Below are 26,657 nucleotides of genomic sequence, written 5' to 3'. Positions count from 1 at the left end.
AAAGTCAACAACAAAGAGAAAATATGAAAGGCATCAAGGCAGAAGAAAATAACCTACAAAGGAACACCCATCAGGCTGTAACCAGATTTCTAAGCAGATATCTTACAGGATAGGAGAGAGTGGAATGATATATTCAAAACTCTGAAGGACAGAAACTTGCAGGCAAGAAACCTCTATCCAGTGAAAATGTCCTTCGAATATGATGGAGAAATAAAAACTTTCCCAGATAAACAAAAGTTAAGGGAGTTCATCGCCACAAGACTCCCGCTACAAAAAATGCTCAGGAAGACTCTCATACCTGAAAAAACAAAAAAAGGATAGGGGTTACAAAACCCAGAGCAAAGAAGATAAGTAGAAAAACAAAAGCAGAAAGTTGCAGCTCTCCATCAGAACAGGTTAGCAAATACTTAAGTATAATATTAAAGATAAAAGAAAGGGAAACACCAAGAATAAAGATACTCCTGTCATTTTCACCACAAACTCACAACACAAAAGGAAAAAAAAAAAAAAACCTGACAATAACAACCTGGAAGGGGAAGAGAAAAGGGATGGAATGGCTTAATCTAAGGAAATAATAGGCTATCAGAAAATGGACTATCTCATCTATGAGATGTTTTATACAAACCACATGGTAACCACTAAACAAATAACAAGAATAGAGACACAAATTACAAATAAGAAGAAAGCCAATATAGAAAACCACCTACCCGAATTGGTAGTCTAAAGTTCATGGGACAAGAAACAAAGGAAATGCAGGAAAACCAGAAAATGAGCGACAAAATGGCAGCATTAGGCCCCCACATTTCAATAATCACTCTAAATGTAAGTGGACTGAACTCTCCAATCAAAACACACAGAGTGGCAGGATGGATTAAAGAACAAGACCCAACAATATGCTGCCTCCAGGAAACACACCTCAGCCACAAAGACAAGCACAGACTCGGAGTGAAGGGATGGAAGACGATACTCCAAGCTAATAGTGAACATAAGAAAGCAGGTGTTGCCATACTTATATCAGACAAGGTAAAGTTCAAGGCAAAACAGGTGGAGAGAGACAAAGAGGGGCAGTTTATAATGATAAAAGGGACACTCCACCAAGAAGACGTAACATTTATAAATATATATGCAACCAACACAGGAGCACCAAAGTACGTAAAGCAACTATTAACAAAACTAAAAGGAGACATCAACAACAATACCAATAGTAGGGCACCTCAACACCGCACTAACACCAATGGAAAGATCATCCAGACAGAAAGTCAACAAGGAAATTGTAGAATTAAATGACAAACTAAACCAGATGGACTTAATAGCTATACACAGAACACTCCATCCAAAAACAGCAGGTTACACATTCTTCTCAAGTGTGAATGAAACATTCTCAAGGATACACCATACGTTGGGAAACAAAGTAAGCCTCAATAATTCAAGAGGACTGAAATAATATCAAGCATCTTTTCCAACCACAGTTCTATGAAACTAGAAATCAACTACAAGAAAGAAGCTGGGAAAGGGGCAAAAATGTTGAGATTAAACAACATGCTCCTGAACAACCAGTGGATCATTGAAGAAACTACAGGAGAAACCAAATATTATCTGGAGACAACTGAAAATGAAAACACACCATACTAACTCATTTGGGATGCAGCAAAAGTGGTCCTAAGAGGGAAATTCATCACAATACAGGCTCACCTAAATAAACAAGAAAAATCTCAGATAAGCAATCTCAAACCACACCTAACAGAATTAGAAAAAGAAGAACAAACAAAGCCCAAAGTCAGTAGAAGGAGGGAAATAATAAAAATTAGAGCAGAAATAACTGCAATTGAAACTAAAAAGACAGTAGGAAGGATCAACGAAACAAAGAGCTGGTTCTTTGAGAAAATAAACAAAATTGACAAACCCTTAGCCTGGCTCACTAAGAAAAAAAGAGAGAAGACTCAAATAAAATTAGAAATGAAAGAGGAGGAATCACAACAGATACCACAGAAATACAAAAGATTATAAGAGAATACTATGAAAAAATATATGCCAGCAAATTGGACAACCTAGAAGAAATGGATAAATTCTTAAGACTCTTACAACTTCCCAAAACTGAATCAGGAAGAAACAGAGAATCTGAATAAACCAATCACAAGTAAAGCAACTGAAACAATAATCAAAAACCTCCCCAAAAATAAAAGTCCAGGACCAGACATGGCTTCTCTGGATAAGTCTACCATTCAAAGAAGACTTAATATCTATCCTTTTCAAACTATTTCAGAAAATTGAGGAAGATGGAGTACTTCCTAACACACTGTATGAAGCCAACATCACCCTGATCCCAAAACCAGACAAGGACAACACAAACAAGGAAAACTACAGGCCAATATCACTGAGGAACATAGATGCAAAAATCTTCAAAAAATTTTGGCAAACCGAATACAGTAATACATTAAAAAGATCATACACCATGATCAAGTGGGATTCATACCAGGGACACAGGGATGGTTAGACATCCACAAGTCAATCAACATGATACACACAATAACAAAATGAGAAATAAAAACCACAGGATCATCTCAATAGATGCAAAGAAAGCATTCGACAAGATCCAACACCCATTTATGATAAAGACTTACAATAAAATGAGTATAGAAGGAAATACATAATAAAGGCCATATATGACAAACCCACAGCCAATATTATACTCAATGGGCAAAAACTGAAAGTCATCCCTCTGAGAACGGGAACAAGACATGGGTGTCCACTCTCACCACTCTTATTCAACATAGTACTGGAGGTTTTTGCCAGAGCAATTAGGCAGAAAAAAGAAATAAAAGGAATCCAAATAGACAATGAAGAAGTGAAATTTTCACTCTTTGCAGAGGACATGATCTTATATACAGAAAACCCCAAAGAACCCATTGGAAAACTTTTAGAAGTAATCAACAACTACAGCAAAGTTGCAGGGTATACAATCAATTTACATAAATCAGTAGCATTTCTATACTCTAATAATGAACTAACAGAAAGAGAACTCAAGAACACAATCCCATTCACAATCGCAACAAAAAGAATAAAATATCTTGGGGTAAATTTAACCAAGGAAGAGAAAGATCTATACAATGAAAACTACAAGACATTCCTGAAAGAAACTGACAGCAATATAAAGAGATGGAAAGACATTCCATGTACATGGATTGGAAGAATAAACATAGCTAAAACGTCCCTACTACCTAAAGCAATCTACAGTTTCAGTGCAATCCTAATCCAAATCCCAATGACATTCTTTACAGAGATTGAACAAAGAATCCTAAAATTCATATGGGGCAACAAAAGACCCCAAATTGCTAAAGCAATCCTGAGAAAAAAGAACAAACCTGGAGGCAGCACAATCCCTGGCTTCAAAACATCCTACAAAACTACAGTAATCAAAACAGCATGGTACTGGTACAAAAACAGGTGCACAGATCAATGCAAGAGAATTGAAAGCCCAAAGATAAAACCACACATCCATGGACAGCTAATCTTTGACAAAGGAGCTGAGAACATACAATGGAGAAAAGAAAGTCTCTTCAACAACTGGTGTTGGGAAAACTGGACAGCCACATGTAAAAGAATGAAAATTGACCATTTTTTTATGCCATTCACAAAAGTAAACTCAAAATGGATCAAAGACCTAAAGGTAAGACCTGAAACCATAAGGCTTCTGGAAGAAAATATAGGTAGTACACTCTTTGACATCAGTCTTAAAAGGATCTTTTCGGATCCCATGTCTTCTCAGACAAGGGAAACAATAGAAAGAATAAACAAATGGGACTTCATCAGACTAAAGCGCTTCTACAAGGCAAGGGAAAACAGGATTGAAACAAAAGAACAACCCACCAATTGGGAAAAAATATTAGCAAATCATACATCTGACAAAGGGTTAATCTCCATAATAATAAAGAACTCATAGAACTCAACAACAAAAAATCAAACAATCTGATCAAAAAATGGGCAGGGGACATGAACAGACATTTCTCCAAAGAAGATATAAGGATGGCCAATAGGCACATGAAAAGATGCTCATCATCACTGATCATCAGGGAAATGCAAATCAAAACTACACTAAGATATCACCTTATACCCATTAGAATGGCTAAAATAACCAAAACAAACAGTAACAAATGTTAGAGAGGTTGTAGAGAAAAAGGAACCCTCATACACTCACTGCTGGTGGGAATGAAAACAGTATGGAGATTTCTCAAAAAATTAAAAACAGAAATACCGTATGACCTAGCCATTCCACTACTGGGTATCTATCCAAAGAACTTGAAATCAGCAATTCCAAAAGTCCCATGCACCCCTATGTTCACTGCAGCATTATTTACAATACCCAAGAGGTGGAAGCAACCTAAGTGCCCATCAACTGATGATTGGATAAAGATGTGGTATATATACACAATGGAATACTAGTTAGCCATAAAAAAGGATAAAATCGCCCCATTCACAACAACATGGATGGACCTGGAGGGTATTATGTTAAGTGAAATAAGCCAGATAGAGAAAAACAATCTCTGTATGACTCCACTCACATGTGGAAATTAAACACATGGACAAAGAGAACAGATTAGTGGCTACCAGGGAAAAGGGGAGTGGGGGTGGGCACAAAGGGCGAAGTGGTGCACCTACAACATGACTGACAGACATTAATGTACAACTGAAATTTCACAAGCTTGTAAACCATCATAATCTCAGTAAGAAACTAAAAAAAAAAAAGGAAAGCAAAAACTGTCCATCAACTTTGTTAGAACTCTGGGGAAAAAAATTAAAGGTTCATAGCAACCCAGGAAACACTGAATCAAGAAAACAGCAACTTAAAAATGGTAAGAAACCCTGTGGCCTTTTTACTTGACCTTGCCCCAATCCCTGCTCCAGCTCAGTGGCAGTCTTGAAGATGGCAGCCAGCATTCCCAGGGACCTTGGTCCCTGGGTCCAGAGGAAGGAGGAAGCAGAGCAGACCTTACTGGTAAAGAATTGTGTTTCTCTATTCTAACCTGCCTGGGGGCTCTATAAAGGACAGATACAAGGTGCCTGCCTTTGTTTGCCTTACTTGGAACTCACTAAAGGCAGAAAAGCAGTGGACATTCCTTGAAACAGTGTAAGGCAAGCAAATTACCCACAAATGCCTGGTGCAAAAAACTGGAATTACGGCATACATTAGAGCATCAAAAGCATGGGAAAAAAGTGGAGGGGAGAGTTTCTTTGGGATACTAAGCCATTCAAAATCACCTGTGTACACTGGGAAACTTAAAGAGCTATGTGCACAGCCCAGGGCAGGACACAGACTCAGAAAAGACCTGAGAAGACACTAAGCTTTCATCTCTGGTTGATCTGTAGGCTCAGGGCAAGAAGGAAGTGAACATCAAGGCAGAGCTGTAAACAGCCTAGCTAAGCACTGAAGGAGCACCCCAACACAAAACTAAACTGCAAAGACTGGAATAGCTGGGGTTTTATTCCTTTGGTTTTCTTCAAGGAATTTTGTGTTTTTTTTTTGGATCCTGGCATCCAAAAAAAAAATCTCTGTCAAAACACTAGCTGAACACAAGCTAAGGGAACAGAGACATCAGAGGTTACACAGGATTAAGAACACAGTCTTTAAAACAACACTTTAGAAAAATCACGGAAACTAGTATAAAGAAACGCAAACAGGGCCTCAGAGACCTGCGGGACACCATCAAGTGCGCCAACATACTCATGACAAGAGTCCCAGGAGGAGAAGAGAGAAAAGGGCAGAACGAATACTTGAAGAAATAATGGCCAAAATCTGTCCAAATTAGATAAGGGACACAAATCTATATATCCAAGAAACTTTACAGACTCCAAACAAAAAAAATGAAACACATTCACATCAAGGCTCATTATAATCAAACTGTTGAAAGACAAAGGGAGACTCTTGAAAACAGCAGGAAAGCAGTGACTCCTCCTATACAAAGGATCCTCAAGAACAACAGCTAATTTCTCATCAGAAATCATGAATGCCAGAAGGGAGTATGACGACGTGTGTAAAGTGTTGAAAGAAAAACACTGTCAAGTAAGAATTCCATACCCAGCAAAACTGTCCCTCAAAACTGAAGGAGAAATTAAGACATTCATAGATTAAAAAAAGCAATAGAGTATGAAAAGATACTAGACAGTAACTCTGTATCATATAAAGATATAAAGAAATCCAGTAAAGGCAACTACATAGGTAAATATAAAATCCATTATGATTCCATTTTTGGTTTCTAACTCCTCTTTTTGTTTCTTATATGTTTTTAAAAGACAAATGCAGAAAATAATAACTGTGTTATTAGGTATACAACGTTCACATACATGATTAGTGACAATGACACACGGCTGGGAGGACCGTACACCAGCAGAGGCTCTGCACGCCTTTGAAGTTGGTGTTAATTCACACTAGACTGTTACAAATCTAGGATAGTAACTGTACTGAATGCAATAACCAATAATATCTAAAAATACACAGAAGAGGAATGAGAAGAAAATCAAAAAGGTACACCAAAAAAATCAAATAAAAAAACCAAGAAACAACAGAGAAAACGAGTAATAAAAAAGGTATAAGATATACAGAAAACAAAGAACAAAAGGCAGAAGTCCTACATTATCAGTCATTCAGTCATTATTTTAAATGCAAATGAATTAAACTCTCAGATTAGCAGAAGGGATAAAAAAACATGACCCTACTGTGTGCTGTCTATAAGAGACTCATTATAGATCAATAAGTACAAATAGGTTGAAAGAGAAAGGATAGAAAAAGATACTCAAAGCAATAGTGACCAAAGTGAGCTGGGAAGGTTACACTAATAAGATTAGACAAAACAGTCTTTAAGTCAAAAATTGTTACAAAAGACAAAAAGCTATGAAATATCTATAAAAGGGTCAATTCATAAAGAAGATATAACAATTATAAACATATACACACTGAACAACAGAGCTGCAAAACAAATGAAGCCAACACTGACAGAATTCAAGGGAGGAATACACAGTTCTACAATGATAGTCGAAGCCTTCGATACTCCACTTCAAATAATGGATAGAACATTTAGACAGAAGGTCAATAGGAAATAGAGGACTTGAACAACACCATAAACCAATTGACCCTAACAGACATATAAAGAACACTTCATCCAACAGCAGAATACACATTTTTCTCAAGTGAAGATGGAACATTCTTCAAGCTAGATATTTTAGTCCACAAACAAGTCTCAATGAGTTTAAAAAGATTGAATCATATAAAGTATCTTCTCCAAACACAATGGAATGGAGCTAGAAATCAGTAACAAAAAGAAAACCGGAAAATTCACAAATATGTGGAAATTAAACAACACAGCTAAACAGTCAATGGGTCAAAGAAGAAAATACTAGGAAATTAGAAAATATTTTGAAATGAATGAAAATGAAAACACTGATTATCAACACTTACGTGATTCAGAGAAAGCAGTGTTCAGAGGGAAATTTATAACTGTAAACACCTGCATTAAAATGAAGATCTCAAATAACATAACTTTATAGATTCAGCAACTACAAAAAGAAGAACTAAATTCAAAAACAGTAGAAGAAAGGAAGCAATAAAGATTAAAGCAGGGATCAAGGAAACAGAAAAAAAAAGAGAGAGAATCAGAGAAATCAAGTTTGTTCTTGGAAGACATCAACAAAATTGACAAACCTTTACCTAGACTGAAAACAAAAGAGAGAAGATAAAAGTAACTAAAATAAAAACCTCAAGTGAGGACATTACCACCCACCTTGAAGAAACAGAAAGGATTAGAATAGAAAACTGTGAACAACTGCACGTCAACAATCAGATAACGTAGATGGAGTGGAAAAATTCCTAGAACGACACAAATTACCAAAACTGAACACAGAAGAATTAGAAAATCTGAACCCACCTATAATAAGCAGAGACTGAATCAGTAACAAAAAGCCTCTCAACAAAAACACCTCTCGTAGGAACTGCCAAATAATTTCTTCAGACATTTTAAAAACCTGAATGGTCATACAAAGGGGAAAACGGGAATACCATTTTTTTAGTCTTCTGTACAAGTAGAAAATGAAAATTATACCCTGAAGAATAAAGTTCTTCTGAAACCAAAAAGACAGACAGACAAAATACGAATGAGTGAACCAGCATTACCGAATTTGTTACGCAAAGATCACAGGAAGGTATACACATGGACAATTTCCTCATTTTGATGAGATACAACCTGATTAGATTTTCATGCCTAACAGGCTGCCTATACTTTAAGAGATTATGTCAGGGTTTGAGAAATGCCCAAGATAAACAAACTGACGTATTTCAAAAAGTACTGCTTTAAAATGAGCTCTTATTTTTATTACCAATTAAGACTAATCTTATAACCTAACATGGATGGGCTTCTGTGATATAAGGAGAAGAGGAGCAAGAGGAAATGCTGCTAAACGACAGGGGAACTGAGGGGACCCTTTGGAAGTCTCTTCATGTTGGAGGGCAGCAGAAGGGAAGGGTGAGAGGGTATTGGGGGAAGGAATCCTTCGAAAATAAAAAGATTATCAATTACTCACATGAGGGAGGGGAACAAAGGAAAAAATGCAAGAAAATGAGTTCCTATTCTGCAAATGTTTCAACTGCTTAAAAGAAAAAAAGCCCGTCTATAAGCATTGCAGTTAGTGAAATAGTATCATATGCCTGTAATGTGACGCAACATAATGTACATATCATATGCATTCATGACAAAAAAACTGTAGTCTGAAACCAATCATGAGGGAACAATCAGACAAATCCAGAATGTGGGACTTTCTAAAAACAGTCCCAAAAAAGTCAGTCGTGGGGATGTGTGTCTAGACCAGTTTAAAGCAAAGAATGTAACAATTAAAAGCAATGTATAGTCTTGATGTGGTCCTTGACTGACAGCTAAAAAATACATTTACTTTGGACCCCTGGGAAATCTGAGTATGAACTGTATATTAGATGATACTATGAAATTCTTGTTAATTATTTTAGATTTACATTTTAGGTGTGGTAATGATATTGTGGTTAGGCAGAAGAATGCCCTTTTTCTTGGGAGATATGCACTGAAGTGTTTAGAATAAAATTCATGATAACTGCAACTTACTTTCAAATCGTCCAGAATACATGTATGTATATACATGTATACATGTACATATATATATACACCTAGGTGTGTATGTACACACACTCACTCACACACACAGCCCCCTAGATGAGGAGGTCAAGAGATAGCGAAATGTTAACAATTTGTTTACGGAAAACCTTATGTTTACACACTCTACATTTTATACACTTTTTATATTAAATAATCTAATAAGAAATCACAATTTCTATAGACTAAAGACAAATGATAAATCTTAAATAGAAAGACAAGATACATTTCTGATACCTTCTGACAAGATACATCAAAGAGGAGTCAAGCCACTTAGCAGCCTGTACAATCAATGCTGACCACGTTCCTGTGCATCATGCCGGCCTCGGAGGACTGGCACGGACGGAAGCCCTCCATTCTGCCCCGTGAAGAGCAGAGACAGAGTCCACTCCCAGCCTCCTCCACAGCGGAAGAAGGCCGGCAGGCAAAGAAAAGCCCTGCACATGCTGGGCCTGTGGACCTTATTTCTGCACAAAAGCCGAAAGTCTACTTCTTTCTTAAAAGCTACCTGAATTCAGGTATTCAGCTCTATCTGGGCTGCAATTACATTTTTAAGCCTGCATAAATCAAGTATAATTCTTAGCCAGAGTTACACAGCAAAAGCACTTAGTCAACCCTAGTACTGAGACAAGCCCTAAAAGTGTAGCTAACAGTTTACAGTTAATTCTCAGGGTGTCATTACTAAATATGTAAATTATATGAATTCCCAAATGCTTCATGTTGAATTTTTTTTATTTCTTGCTTTGGACTTGTTGTTCCATTTATCCCTAATTATCACAATGAATGCACGATCTTCCAAACCTTCCCAAGAATCTGACTGGCCAGGCAACATCCACAGAGCCCAAACTTAAAATGAAGGTCTCTTTTTGTACTAACACACACACACACCCCCCTTACGTTTTCATTTGTAGAAAAGGTGACATGAAAAGATAGAACAAAAACAGGGTCTTGAAAATGGCAACAATTCTAAAATATTGACAGTAACTGAAAATTTTCAAATACAGTGAGCAGAGTATGAAGAGGCAACAGAACATGTGCAAAGAATGTATGTAATACTGTATCTTGAACTATTTACAGATTGAGATAAAGAAAAAGAGAAAAAATTACTGATGTAAAATTTTCAAAAGATGCTGAAAATAAAATGTATTCAAGCTGTTGAAATAAGTGTGAAACGTGCAGTAGCACTAAGCCCGCCCATCCATAAACAAGATAAAAAAGCTACAATATGTAGCCTATGATTTTCCTTACTTTTCTATTGCTTATACCACTGAGTTTGGAAATACATAAATCAACAAAGAAACTAACAAATAAAAGGAGACAAAAATTTTATTCAGTTCCAAGCTTATCTTCAGTTTAGAAGAGTCTACAAAGACTGACACAGGAACTGCTGAAGGGAGTGCCTCAACGGATGACTGCAAACCCTGCGTGTCACCACTTAGAGGAGGGCGCTGGTCCCCCAAGAACCACAGCCGCACTAAGGAGACACAACACATAGGGAAAATGTTTAAAATATAGACACTAAATTGCCAATCAAATATAGATCAAATCCAGACTGGAGGAACAGTCTATACAAATACACTGGGGTAAGATGACTCTACGTGTAGAAAGACAGTGTAGGTTTGTCTTCCTGAAGAGAAAGAGGCTCCAGGTTGGTAAATACCTAAGGCCTTCACCCTAGCATTTGTCAGTGCGCTTCACCCACCTCTACTGAAGGGACCGACAATATTCAAACATAGCCTCAGGTTCTATAAGACATACTCAGTTCTATTAGGAATTCAAGTCTTTCCATTCTTCTCTAACTGGAAACAGAATCACTTTGGGCCTAGGACACATTATTAATGTGTCTACCACACACATGTTACCTACTACAGTCAAGATAGCACACGGGGTGCAAGATACACAAAGAGGCCTTCTGAGAACTAATCTGGTTGAACAGAGTTAATACAATGAAAAAATGGTAATCAGAGAAGACCACAAATGCTAAGTGCCAGATAAGAGGAATAGAGTAAGACAATGAAACAAGAGTTTGCTAGGATAATTTCACAAAGTTTCAGGGGGAAGCTAGAACCTGACCTTGGTCTTTAAGGAAGAGAAGAATATTCTAGCATGGCAAAACCGTAACCAATGGCACATTCCTTAGGAGTATAGCGCCCAAGGACACAGGCTCTCTCTGCAATGACTGTCAAGCAAGAAGGTTCGGCCTTTGCACTTACTGCCATGTATGGTCTACACCCAGCATCTCTTGTCTTGGCAATGGAGTCCACAAGCTGTCCACTGATGCCAAAGTCACAGAGTTTAATATTTCCACTTCTGTCCAGAAGAATATTGGAAGGTTTGATATCTGCAAGAGATAGATGCCATTTAAAGCACAGTAATCAAATGAGCTATATTCTGAAGTACTTTAAGCAAAAATATTGAAAAACCTTAGACAACATAAGTGATCAAGTCCTTAAAATTCACATATATAAGAGGAGAAAAATGAGAAAACAATTTTCTGAATGCTCACGCTTAAAAACTCAGTATCAAAAAATGCTTCACAATAAATTTAGGCATTCTATAATGTTTTCTTTGCATCAAGAGACATCCATTTACTTGTTTCAAATTCATTACTTGACAAAATACGAAAAATGAAATTAATCTATGAGAGTATACTAAACTACTTTACAACATGTGCCAAAGACAATACAACTAAAAGCAAAGCAAACCAATTCTAAACCCACAATTTAAAGTAGAGCTTTATCTAACTTAGCAAAGTATCCAATCCAGTATATCTAAAAGACCACAACTTCAGGATCAGAGAAGTAAAGGTTCGAGATCTGGGTTGAAATTCACAATGTGACCTGGGGTGAGCTCCTGAACTTTCACTTAGCAACCACACTTTCCTCACCAACAAATTGAAAATAATAATTCTTAATTCATAGAGTTGTGGAAATTAAAACACCTAATATAGTACCTGAACTTTATTTGTACTCAATGTACCTACTTAATAATTATTTCTCCTTGAGAGATTTTTCTGATTTTAGATGGTTTCATCAAGTTTCTCCTAACCAACCATTTCTTAGAGTCATCCTTGAAAAACCAGATTCATTTTTACCACTCCCAGAGTGTGCACTTTCCTGCAAACTGGAGAAAGCTGAAGCCCTTCCATTTGGTTCTTCAGGTTTTTGCCAGTCTTGTCAAATTGACCCCTAGGTCATCACCCCTTCCTCACTGACAATCAGCTCACTGCCAGTATATACTCATCAGCTGTCTAGCCAATTCTTCCCCTTTGCTTACTCATTCTTTATCCCTATCTCAATCCTTCTACCCATTTCATTGTCACTGTCATGGCTCAATGAATAAAAAGTAAGGATACAAATAAATATAGAATACAAAAAAACATCTGTCCATAACTCAGGTGACCTACAAAAAAATCCAGAAAATATATCTTACCATCACTGACATGGCTGATTGCCTACCAAACATCCATTCCTAACCACACCATCCTTTCTAACGGAACCTGCACTATACTGAGGTATCCATCCTCCTCTGTGCAGCTCTATCCACACTTCCAAAAACTGGGTCCTGACTGGTCTAAGCTTATCAGGGTAGTCTCTGCTATTTGCCAGGGCAACTAGTTTAGGTAAGGACATGATGCAGTTCTAGTGAATGAAACAAGAGAAAACATCAGAGACACGTAAGGAAGATTTCCCTCCTCCTAAGACAGCCACACAGGAAGAGAAAGCTACCTCTTCAAGAGGCTATCATGTCTGGATATGACATTGGGGACCTCCTTTAGTTGTTACTATCCTGAGGATGGAGCCAACATATTCAGGAGGGCGGAGCCAACATATTCAGGAGGGCAGAGCCAAAAGAAGGGACCTTGAGCACTAATTATATTGTGCTTGGAGCCACCCTATCTTTGGACTTAAGACAGATAATGAATTTCCTTGAAGTTTATGCCAGTTATCAGGATTTTCTGTTACTTGTGATTGAAAGCACTCTAATTGCAGCAAAAAAGCCAATTGGTCCCAATTGATTGAAAGACTATCAATTCATCATTTTATTTAATAATAGGAAAACCACAATTATTTTTGACACCTTTCCCTTTTATTCCACTTCTGCTCAGCTGTGTGGCCAGCACCGCTTTAGTACTGTACCATGACTGGCAAGCATCCCTAAGGTAAGTGTCAAATGCCCTAAAGGAGATACTCTCGTAATTACAAAACACAGCCAGAAAAGGAGGGAAAACACCAAAATAAGAACAAGATGAACTACAAGAGAAAGAAAATAATTTTATTCAGGGACCTAACCCTACATAATTTTAGGCCTACCTAATATTATTTTCAACAAGCATTAAGCCAGGCAAAATCAAATGAAATATTCTGATGTTCAAGGGTAACTAATTTCAGTGGTCCAGGGTCACGTGACCCCCAAACTAAAATTACTTAAATTAAGTGCCTCAATTACTAATTTCTTTAACCATGAGAAACTATATTTCTTAGAATTCAAGATTTTTCACTTCTGTGAATATGACCTTTTCCTTTCTATCCTATTTATTGTCAGGCTGAACCACACACTGTCATGTATTTCCTTGGGTTTGCGCATTACAAATTTACTGAAGAGAGTGAACTTATGTGCCTCTTCAAAGCCACCACCTCACTAACCTGAATCTGGCATAGTAATAAATAGAGCAACTATTTAATCTATTTGCTGAATTAAATTTAGGATTCCCACTGTCTTCTGATAGATCTACATCAAATGGTTAAATTTGGACACGTGTCTAATAAGGCCAAGATCACTGTTTTCACAAAGACAAATGCCTTAGAGGAATTTCAGTGTACAATACTATTTAAAGAACCTCTCTCAGTTTGCAAAAACATCCTCTAAAGTAAAGAAGAAACACTTAACGGGGACAATAACGTGCCTTTAAAATGCTCAAAGGTACTATCCCTCAGATCTTTCTTTGAATGTCCACAAGACCAGCTTCGTGCCTTATTTGTACCCAGAGAAACATTAATTACCTATCAGGTAAACAAGTAAGTATTTTTCAGCTAAGGGTAATAAGAACTTAAAGCAAAATCTATTTCAATTTCTAAGCCCAACATACTAATAAGTTAGACTGAAATTTACAGAATCTCATAGGTAAAAAATCCTAAAGTAATAAAGTTTTAGGGTACATACAGTAAATTTTGCTAAAAATACAGATATTTCAAGAAAGCTTATACAGTGACACTGTAATTTTCAATAATTTTTTTCCTATTAAGGAAAAACAGTAATTTCTCATCTGACTCGTACCCACCTCTGTGAATGATTTTCAAGTTTTCCTTTAAGTGGTTTAGAGCCTTCACAGTCTAGGGAGAAAAAGCGGAGACGGGATAAACAATTTCCTTCTAATCAAACAGCACGAGAGTTCATCATCATACATAACAGCCCACGTAGCCCTCTGCATTCTTTTAAGTTTAATGTTTCCATATTCTGTTTATTTTTTATGTTAACTAAAGATGCTGAATGATGGTGTTAGATCTGAAAATTTAGTTCCCTTTTCCTGCTGCTCCCAGACAACTAAGAAATCCTGATAACTTACAATTTTAGTCATTGAAAGTTGTATAACGTTTCTTGTACCTTCAAACTTTTCAAGAATAGAAATATTTAGTACAAAAAAGCCCAACAGTCTGCTTCCATTATCAACCCTCATTTACTAAGTTTTTCCAAATTCTCACTTTCCCACAATCACTCACTCTCACTGGGTACTGAGCCTTTAAAGCAATTTTTCTAGAGCCAGAATCTCTCTGCTCAGCCGCTACAGCAATTTATCCAGAATTTACCCTATTGTTTGATCACTGCTCATGATCAGAAAATCAGAGATTTGTTCAGGAATGAAGGTAACATAGACTTCAATTAAAATTCCACAACCTCAAACTAAAAGAGAACTAAGAACAGACGAAGAATCTGCTACAGAAAGGTCGGGTCTCCACTGCATCAAGCTGCTGGGTATGAGGACTGCAGAACAGGCAAACCTGTAACATGTCCAGCAGCTAGGCTCGTGTGTTCACTGGGTTACTAATGAGCAAGAAGCAGTTTAACACAGAGTAATTTTAAATGCTGTGCTTAATGTAAAGGGTGATCACCAAGTCTAGAAGCATAGGCAAACCCATAATAAATGATTTATTAGCATATTTATACTACACATATTGAAATATATGATAAAATAATTTTATCTATGTTTTTCTACTTCATGATCACCCTGTCGTACAGTAGTTAAGACCAAGTTTCTGGGATCAGGCTACCTGGGCTTAAATCATTTACCACTTACAACTGTATAAACTTCAAAGAAAATTAATTACTTAACCTCTCCATGCTTGAGATCTGTCATCTGTAAAGAGGGGGGTTACACTATTTACCATAGAGAATTGCTATGGAGATAAAATGTCATAAGACGTCGGCCTGACAAATAAACATTCAATAACCATTAGCTACTATCATTATTCTACTACTGTTCCATTACAATTATTATGAACAGTCATAAGTTCCAAAATAATACTGGGTGTGGTATACTGGAGAAAGATGACTAAACTGATCAATACAAAATTCCATATATCTATCTGAAAAATGAATACGTTTCTAACATAACTCAGCTTTTTATAAAAATTATATGAAAAGGTAAATATCTTAATATTTAGCTCATAAAACAAATTTAAGCATTAATTCGACTGAATAACTTAAAATATTAACATGACACCTAGGAATCTTAAGATTATAATGACTAGTTTAATCAGATTTTTAAAATTCCAATTATACACACATACACCTTTTACAAGTAAAATACAGCTCAGCACTGTCTATCTATTTTTAGCATTAGTTGGCAATTAAGAGGTAGACTCTGCTGGAGGTGGCAGATGCAGGGAAGAAAGAGATAGGAAACTACATGTAATCAGAATATCTATCATACAACTTCTTATAAAACTTAGTTTACAACATCCACCCACCTAGGTCATGTCATTAGCTCAGATTCTCAGAGATTCATAAGAATCTTATTAATTTTACTCTAAAAAGAATTTTTTTGGGAAAAAAACTGTGAACAGCCTTTGTCAACTGAAAGATTCAGAGCAAGAAATAAAATGATCATGAATTCACTTTCAAACCTATAAATGCATATGCAAAAGAGTACCTCTTTTCTTTCTGGTACGCTAGTAAAAGTGAATTGACCAAATTAGTAGTAATGTTGGTTACAGAAAAAACTTAAATAGTTTAAATTGGATAACCCAAATCTTAAACCACAGGAAATAAACTTTGTCTAGAGTTTCAATTAAGGGACTTCAAGGAGACTGCTGAGATTCTGATAATTGTGATAATATAACTTATTTAAAAAGAGTTAAAGGAACAGGGGAAAAAAGAAACAGAAAATTGCTTATACTAGTCTTATTTATGGCACTCTCTATTAGGGTTCAATGTGATTTTAATTAAAAAAAATTGTAGTATTTATATAGAGCATATTTTGAAAATTGTTCTTACGACTTGTTGTGTTAATTACCCCACACAAGTGATCTTGTCTCTATTCCTATTACAAATGATTTCACAGTAACATCAATAACATTCTGTGAAGACATTCAGATATGTGCATACAAACCCCAGCAGCATCTTTATATAAGTATATATAGAATCAACAATTTGAAAAACAGGTACTTACTGCTAAAGTGATTTTGCCTAAAATTTCTTCTGGAATAACATCATCTAATACACTATATACATATTTGTAAAACTTATCAAACGAGGTAGACATGAGTTCCATACAGATCCAACAGTCACCCTATAAAATAATAAATATACGTTATTCTTATACATCTTAATATTAAGTACCATCTTTCTTTTACTTAAAATAGAAATACAATTAGAGAAGAACCAATCTTTTTTTTTTTTAGTATCAAACTAGTGATAATTTTTGGTTCCTTACTAAAGCCCTGGACAGAATATTCTCCTCATGTTTAAACACAAACTTATTTGCCCAATTTTCCCCACTCTTAATTTTAAGGGCATAGATAGCCTTACATAGAAAACTTTTCTGCTTTTAAAAAAATTTCAAATTTTGCCACAATTACATATAAAAATAGAAAATATGTGGAAACCTGTTCATTCTCACTAACAAAGAAAATAGGTTACAGTAATCTTGAGATACTATATAATCTTCTTAAGCTAGTAAAAAAGAAAGAAAAAAATACATAAAGCAAACCCAATGCCCAAGTCCTTGTTCAAAATGTCACCTTCTCAAGTGGCTAACATTTAAGATGCCTAGCTGATTCAAAATGCAAGTCACTCCACTCAGCATCCCCTTACCCGGCTCTATTCTGGACAGCTCTTATCATCTTTTAACATAGAATACAATTTACTGATTTATTATGTTTGTCATCTATCTCCCCTACTAGAAGATACACTCCACCAGGACAGGGGCTCAGCAAACATTCCTTAAATGAATGAAAGCTGGCTATAATTAAACTGAATCATTCAAAACTGTTGGCTGCAATATAGAGTGGTTTAAACCAGTTTGAAGGCAATTTGACAAGAAAACAAGAGAAATAAAAGTGTTTATACCCTTTGATGGAGTCATCCCATGACTGAGAATCTAACTGAAACAAATAGTCCATAAACTACAAAAGGAAAAAACAAAAACAAAACTAGAAACCAGTGAACTATCTCACAAGAGCGAATGGTACACTATTAAAGGGATTATCTAAAACAAAATTATTTGAAAAACTATACAGTTCATGAGAGGTACGCAAAAGAAAATGCAGAATATGAGCAGATATGTTATAACGCTGTACAACTAGGTGCACATATGAACAAGAACTGCAAAATACCTTATAAGAGTGAAAACAGCTACCAGGATGATGACAGAAGATATCTTAAAGGATTTTGCATGTTGTCACTAATTTATGGATCCAGCTGTATCCTTGGAGATTTTCTATCACTAACCTACCCCTCACATTGATCTGGACTGATTATATAAGAGCTTAATGCCTGTTAAAGTAAAACGGTTTGCCCAGAACAGTGCTGCTAATTTGTGATAGAGCCATGAAAAGAAGCCAGTTTACTTAACTCCTTTCTCCTACCAACACCTATGACGCAAGGATACCTAACTTACACATAGAGAAAGCATCTTATGATGGACCAGATGGTAACAGCACTCTTACAAAAGGACCACCTGCTACAGCGTTCACGTAGCAACACAGCTTCACAGAATGCTGTTCGTAAAGCGTATTTGACATAGTAACCTTTTACTTATGTTTTCCCTATTTAAGTCTTTCTTTTCTCTCTCTCTTTCTTTTGAATGCTCTTGCAGAATGGCTCTCACAAAAGACTGAGTGACACCCTTCACCCAAAACACACACTTGAATTTATTTTCATCTAAAGACACCATTTCAATAGATTTACTAGAATTTTTTTATTAGAGAAAAAGATAGCACATTTAACTCATCCACTTAGAAAAACAGCAGGGAAGGAACTTAACCTCAGTAGTACAATGAGGTGGAAAGATCACTGATTGAGCATCTGAAAGGCCTGACTTATTATCCAGGCTTTCCCACCTTCTACTTACATAAGCTTTAGCTCCCTCAATTCCTGATCTACGAAATGGGATTGCTGACCTTCCTAAGGGACTTCGATAAAGATCAAATCAGTCAGCATATGTAAAGCACAAAATAAAGTGCCTGGCAGGGACTGAAAGCTACAGTTAAGAAAATGAGAGAAGGGGGAAGGATGGAAAAACAGGAAGGCAACCAAAGAGAAAGACAGACCTGGGCACAGGGGTCTAAGGTGACAAGTAAACTGGGAACTGAGGCTGAGAAGAGGAGGTGTGAAGGAGTAATTAGGTCCAGAAAGGGAAATCTTTGTAGTTTCTAAGGCACACAACCCAATATAAACTTCTTACTTCTTCTGGCAGTTCTTTTCGGACATAACTGAGAACAGACAACAGCAATGAGCTGCATTTAAAGAAATGGAATGGTCTGAGCTGCCTCAAAAAGCAGTGACAGCAACGTTACTTCCATGAGATGACCACATGACTGAAATGCAAAAGTAGAAATTCCCGAATACAGATTTACTGAAAAAAGTGTAGACGATAATGAAAAATTGAACTACTAAGATCAAGAGATCCTAGAGACAAGATCCAGATAAAATCAGTAACATATTTACACACCAACAGTAACCACTTAGAAAATAAAATGCTTAAAAAGACACCATTCACAATAGAAAGGAAAATTATAAAGGACTAGGAATATATGTAACAAAAGAGGCAAAACATTTATGAAAAGAAGCAAGAACTGTTACTAAAGGACATAACAACCTGACCAAATAGAGAGGCAAAGCATGTTTACAAATGTGAGGACTCAAGATCACAAAGATCTCAAATTCCCCCAAATTAACCCAAGAATTCAGTAAGATTCTAATCAAAATTATCAGGCACCTAGACAAGCTGATCCTAAAACTTATATAGGAAAGGAGAGCCAAGAATAGCCGAGATTATTTTAAAGAAAGGGAATTGATCTAAGAGACAAAGACTTTTTTTTTAAATCTGATTCAGTCTAGTTTCACTTTTTTTTTTTTTGCAGGAAAGGATTTTCCCTGAGCTAATTTCTGTTGCCAATCTTCCTCTTTTTTTTGTTCTCCCCAAAGCCCCAGTACATGGTTGCATATCCTAGTTGTAAGTCCTTCCAGTTCTTCCATGTGAGCCACCACCACAGCCTGGCAACTGACAGATGGGTGGTGTGGCTCCACAAGCAGGAATCAAACCTGGGCTGCCAAAGCAGCGAGAGCGCTGAACCTTAACCACTAGACCATCAAAGACTTTCCATGAAGCCATCACAATAAAAGAGGGTGGTACTGATACAGGGGGAAAATAAACATACCAAGAGAACAGACTCAAAAGCCCAGGCATGTACAGAAATTTGACTTATAATAGATATAGCAAAGCACATAGTGGCAAAAGGATTGACTACTCATTGAATGCTGCTGGGGCCAGTACCTTCTATATAGAAAAAAATTAAATTAGACCATTACTTCAAATCATTCGCAAGTAAAAATACAAAAACTCCCAAATGGATTTTTTGAAAAACAAAAGTTTAAAACTTTTTTTATAAAAGTTGTTTATGACTTCAAGGCAGGAAAAAATTTCTTCCCAAAAACATAGATGAAAAGAATAAATCACAAAAGGTAAGACCTGTTAAATTTAACTCCATTATAATGAATATTTCAGTATGACAGAGGACACCTTACTAAAAGTTCAAAAATAAGACAAAAATGTCTATTTAGATAAAAAAGAAACAAAAGATTAGTATCCTGAATAATAGAGCACTATGCTAAATAAATTAGAAAAAGACAAAAGTTAATAGAATAATGGCAAAGGGAAATGAATAGGCAATTCACAAAAAAGAAAACCTGAACACACAAGTAAAAAATCCTGTACCTTGCCAGTAACTAGGGAAATGTAATGTTAAAGGTGAGATACCACTTCAGACCCACCTGAGTGCCAAAAATGAAACAATGAGATCTGTGACAATAAATGCTTATGACCCGCCCAACAAACACTTCCCCTTTGTTACGTACAATGTGCCAGTGCAACGACACTTCCCAGTCTTCTATGTAGAGAAGGGCAGCCAACAAGATATCACTGCAGTCGGCTGATGATTCCAGGACAGCATGTTTAGTCCCCTTCCCTCTTCTCTTACTCGGTGTGGACATGATAGCTGAACTCTAGGAGCCAACTTGGACCATGAGGCAATCTTAACAGTGGAAACCACAAACTAAGTAAACCACTAAAAGCCTCCATTACTGACACCTGAATACAATTCCTGATACAGAAATCCTCATTCCTACTGATAGGAATATAAGTTAGTATAACCACTATAGAGAGAAGTATGACAATATCCTCTAAAGTTGAAGATATTTATATCATTTAACCTAGCAATTATATTTTTAGGTATATACTCTACAGAACCTGTAACCTAGGTTGTCAAGGAGACACGCAAAAGGAAGTTCGTTTTTACACTGTTTATAATTGCAAAAAATTAGAAACAATCTACACTAGGATTATTAAAGAAACATAAAATATGGTATATTTAACCATTAGAATACTACATAGCAGTTAATATAAACTAATCAATTCTATATATTATAGATCTATATTTACATGGACAAACCTTGAAAATTACGCTGAATTTTAAAAAATGCTACAAGGGATACACACGGGATGATTCCATTTATGTAAACTTTGAAAACACACAAAGCAATACTATGTATTACTTAGGATAAAATACATATTTGGAAGGCCTAAATAACAAGTTGAAGAAAACATTAACTTCAAGGTAATGTTAAGATCTGGAGAGTAAAAGGGAGAACAGAATGGGGGCTGTAACTATATCTATAACTTAAAGACGACTAAAGGGCAAATATGTCAAAATACTAACCGGCAGTGTGGGTACAGTGCTATTCCCCTCTAATTCTCTGTATGTTTGAAATATTTCATAGTCTAAAAGAAGCAAGAACTACCTTAAGAAACTAGAAAAATAAGAGCAAATTAAATCAAAATAAGTAGAAGAAAGGAAATACAAGTGAGCAGAATGAAAAATTTTAAAAACAGAAAATAGAGGGACCACCTTGGTGGCCTAGTGGTTAAGTTCAGCATGCTCTGCTTCAGCAGCCCAGGTTTGGTTCCCAGGAACAGAACTACACCATGCATAGTGGCCATGCTGTGTTGGTGCCTCACATACAAAATAGAGGAAGAATGGCAACAGACGTTATTAGCTCAGGGCGAATCTTCCTCAGCCAAAAAAAAAAGAAAGAAAGAAAGAAAAGAGAAATAGAAAATAGGAAAACAATACAGAAAACCAATGTAACTGAAAGTTGGTTCCCTGAAAGATCAATACAACGGATAAACTTCTAGCCAGGCTAATCAGGAAAAAATGGAGAAGGTGAAAATTACCCATATCAGGAACAAGAAGGGGGGGGGGGTAACATTACTATAGATTCCACAGATATTAAGATGATAATAAAGGAATATTATGAATAACTCTATGCCAATTTGATAATTTAAATGAAACTGACAAATTTCTTCAAAGAAATGAACTACCAAAAATCATTCATAAAGAAACAGATAACCTGAATAGGGCTGTTATCTATGAAAGAAATGGAATTTGTAGTTACAAATCTTCTCACAAAGAAAACTCCAAGTTCAAAGGAGTTCACTGGTGAATTCTACCAAATATTTACAAAAGAAATAGTATCAATTCTATACAAATTCTACCAGAAAAGTGAAAATGAGGGAATATTTTCCAACTCATTCTATAAAGCTAGCATTACACTGACACAAAAGCCAAATAAAAACATTCTAAGAAAACCATAGACCAATATCTCTCATGAACAGATATAAAACTTCTAAATAACATTTTAGCAAATTTAATCCAACATATAAAAAAATAATACATCATAATCAAGTGGATTTATCCTAGAAATAAAAGGTTTGTTTAACATTTGAAAAGCAATCCATGTAACTTTCCATGGTAAGAAAAGAAATTTTTAAACCCCATATGATCATCTCAAAGATGTAAAAAAGGAATCTGACAAAACTCTAACATCCATTCCTGATAAAAACTCTCAGCAAATTAGGAGTAGAAGGAAACACGTTCGACCTGATAAAGAACATCCATGAGAAAAACCAACAGCTAACATCACATTTAACAGTGAAAGCCTGATTGCTTCTCCCCTTAGATCAGAAACAAGACAAGGATGTCCACTAGCCCTATGTCAATTCAACAGTGTACTAAAGGATCTAGCCAGTGCAAGCAATAAAATAAATAAATAAATAAATAAAGGGAACCCAAATTGAAAAGGAAGAAATAAACTTTTTTTTTTTTGAGGAAGATTAGCCCTGAGCTAACTATTGCCAGTCCTCCTCTAAATTTTGCTGAGGAAGACTGGCCCTGAGCTAACATCTGTGCCCATCTTCCTCTACTTCATATGTGGGACGCCTACCACAGCATGGCTTTTGCCAAGCAGTGCCATGTCCACACCTGGGATCCGAACTGGCGAACCCTGGGCCACCAAGAAGCAGAACGTGGAAACTTAACTGCTGCACCACCAGGCCCACCCCGAAATAAACTCTCTTTATTCAGATGACGTGATACTCTACATAGAAACTCTGATGGAAACTACAAAAAGCTACCAGAACTCATAAGTGAGTTCAACAAGGCTGCAGTACACATGGTAAATAAACAAAAAACAAATTTTATTTGTATATATTAGTCACAAAACAAGAGGAAACAAAGTTTTTTAAACATCACTTACTAAAGCACCAAAAAATATTAAATACTTAAGGATAAATATAATCAAAAATGTAAAAGACTTGTACAGTTAAAACTACCAAACATTGCTGAGAAAAATTAAAGACGTAAATAAATGAAGTGAGATACCATGTTAATGGGTCATTAGAGTTAATATTGTTAAAATATCGAACTCCCCCAATTGATCTATAGATTAGGTGTAATCCCAACCAAAAATCCTGGAGACTTTTTTTTTTGTAGAAACTGACAAGCAGATTCCAGAATCCACATGGAAATGAAAACGATCTGAAAAAGCCAAAACGAGTTTTAAAAAACTGAAGTTTAAAGACCAGCACTACCTGATCTGAAGACTTTCCATAGCTAGAACAAATAAGGGGCCAGCCCCGTGGCCAAGTGGTTAAGTTCGTGCGCTCTGCTGCAGCAGCCCAGGGTTTCGCCAGTTCGGATCCTGGCCACAGACATGGTACCGCTCGTCAGGCCACGCTGAGGCGGCATCCCACATGTCACAACTAGAAGGACCCACAACTAAAAATATACAACTATGTACTAGGGGGCCTTGGGGAGAAAAATAAAATCTTTAAAAAAAAAAAAAGCTAGAGTAAATAAGACAGTGTGGAATTAGGGCAAAGACAGACAAAATGGATGGATGGAACAGGTTAGATGGCCCAGAAACAGACCCACACACATATGGACAAATGATTTCTGACAAAGAGCAAAGGAATCCATATACAAAAAAGTAAACATCAATCCATACTTCTCACCACATAAAAACCCCAAATGGATGACAGATATAAATGTGATACCTAAAACTACAATACTACTAGAAGAAAACATAAGAGAAAAACCTAAATGATCTTGAGTTAAGCAAAGATTGCTTAGATACAACACCAAAAGCCCAACAAATAAAAGAAAAAACTCATACATTGGCCTACATCAACATTTATGCTTTCCAAAAGAACAGTGTTAAGAGTACAATAAATAAGCCCCAGATTGAGGGCAAATATTTAAAATCATACATTTGATAATAAACCTGTGTCCAGAATGCATAAAAAAATACCTCACAAAACTCATTAATAAGAAATAAACAAAAAACCAATTTTCTAAGAAATGGACAAAAGATTTGAAGAGAAGCTTTGTCAAAGAAGACATACGGTTGGCAAATAAGCACATGAAAAGTTGTTCAACACCCTTAGAGAAGTGAAAAATAAAATACAATGAGATTCTACTATACATCTATTAGAACGGCTAAAAATTAAAAAGACTGACTGTTCCAAGTGTCAGAAAAGATGTGGAAGAAATAGAACTCTCATATACTACTGGTGGAAACTGAAAATGGTGCAACTACTTTAGAAAACAGTTTGCCCATTTTTTTTAAAAGTTAAACATACACCTACCATATGATCCAGCCATTCCACTCCCGCATATTTACCCAAGGGAAATCAAAGCAGATGTCGACTCAAAGACTTCTACACAAATGCTCACAGCAGCCTTGTTTGTAACAGACAAAAACTGGAACAACCCATATGTCCAGCGGCAGGTGGATGAGTAAACAAACTTTGGTGCATCCACACAATGGAATACTACTAAAACTACTCAGCAATAAAAAGGAGCCAACTATTGATACACACCACAACATTAACTGCAAAATAATTACGCTGAGTAAAAGACCAAAAAAAAGCATAATACTGTATGATTACACCTACATAAAATTCTACAAAATGCAAATTCATCTAACAGTGGCAGAAAGCAGATCTGGGGTTGCCTGAGGATGGTGACAGCAGAGAGGAAGTGTGCATTACCTATGGGGCACAAGGAAACCTGCGAGTGATGGATACGTTCATTGTCTTGATTATGGTGATAATTCTACAGGTGTATACATTTGCTTAAACATATCGAATTGTATACTTTAAAATCAGTGGTTTATCGTATGTCAATTTTACCTCCATAAAGTTGTATTTAAAGCTTGCAAGGGAAAGGACAACAGGAGTAGAAGTCAGGACAGAAAGGGAGGAGGAGACTAAATTCAGCTAATATCACTGCCTTTGCTATAATCCAACGAATTTCTATAATCACAAGTTACTCAGAATAGTATCTCCAACACTAGAAACTCTCCAATCTCAAAAAATATTTGAAATAAGGGTTTGTTTTCTATTAAATTCTGAAAATTTATATATTAAAAGATTTTTTAGATGATTCTAGGTTTCAGTATTGATAAGGTAAATGGTAGGTACAGGCTCTTCTGGAAGCTACAGGCTAAAAGTTACTTTTATTTTTCAATACTGTCAAGCTCTTTGTTCCCTGTTCACAAAGTCTGAAAATAACTTTAGAAACCTTGCAATTAGGTGTCTTAATAACTCATTTAAATCAAATCCTAGTTTTACTTTGGGCTTTTTATTGGAGTTTAGTTCCATCCTCGAAAGAATTATATACATGGTTCGATACAATGGCAACAAATAAGTGACCAACTTCAGTATTAAATTTTATGTAACCACTGCTCTCAATGAATTTATGGAAATTCCAGAGGTTTAATACTAGTCAATGGCAAGATTAGTCTCTACACAGTAGTTGCAAGAAGAAGAAAAATAACATCTCACAAGCTCCTTGACTGATGCTTGATTGAACTAGACCAAGAGCCGATGTCTTGTGGTCATATAAATTATGTGAAATGAAATACTCTGGAGGGTTTCTCACAGTGATACGAATTAAAAGCATCTGTCTCTCTCCTAGGGATGGTGGGGTAAGACTGCATCCTGATTGCATACATTCACCTCCATTCTTTCCTTCCATAAACCTAGAATTCTGTGTCTATTATCAGAACTGAATGTCATGTCACCAAAAAGATTATCATGTCACCAAAAAGATCCTTTTCTTTTCTTTTTTTTTTTTAAGATTTTATGTTTTCCTTTTTTCTCTCCAAAGCCCCCCAACACATAGTTGTGTATTTTCAGTTGTGGGTCCTTCTAGTTGTGGTATGTGGGATGCTGCCTCAGCATGGCTTGATGAGCCGTGCCATGTCCGCGCCCAGGATCCGAACCAGCGAAACCCTAGGCCACCGAAGCAGAGCGTGCGAACTTAAACACTCAGCCATGAGGCCAGGCCTGATCTTTTTCCTTGAAGTGATGAATCTCGAAAGAAAAATGTTTCTCTAAACCCTTATTAAATCTGGTTAAAATTTTTAATC

The 26,657-nt window shown here is 36.1% G+C and overlaps 1 protein-coding gene across 3 annotated transcripts in view; it reads right to left on the bottom strand.

The window, feature by feature from the left end:
• MAP2K4 (mitogen-activated protein kinase kinase 4) overlaps nt 1-26,657 on the bottom strand; it is a 136,285-nt gene that overhangs the window by 32,315 nt on the left and 77,313 nt on the right. For all 3 annotated transcript variants that reach the window (XM_023653528.2, XM_023653527.2, XM_023653529.2), the window contains 3 exons: nt 16,837-16,956; nt 14,449-14,500; nt 11,381-11,508 (listed from right to left, as the gene is read on the bottom strand). In XM_023653528.2, coding sequence (XP_023509296.1) covers nt 11,381-11,508; nt 14,449-14,500; nt 16,837-16,956 — 300 coding nt within the window. The remainder of the gene's footprint in view (nt 1-11,380; nt 11,509-14,448; nt 14,501-16,836; nt 16,957-26,657) is intronic.

Source organism: Equus caballus, chromosome 11 (assembly GCF_041296265.1).
Source record: "Equus caballus isolate H_3958 breed thoroughbred chromosome 11, TB-T2T, whole genome shotgun sequence".
In the NCBI taxonomy this organism is placed as follows: Eukaryota; Metazoa; Chordata; class Mammalia; order Perissodactyla; family Equidae; genus Equus; species Equus caballus.
The sequence above is the reverse complement of the archived record's forward strand: the minus strand, read 5'-3'. Positions and strand labels throughout refer to the sequence as shown.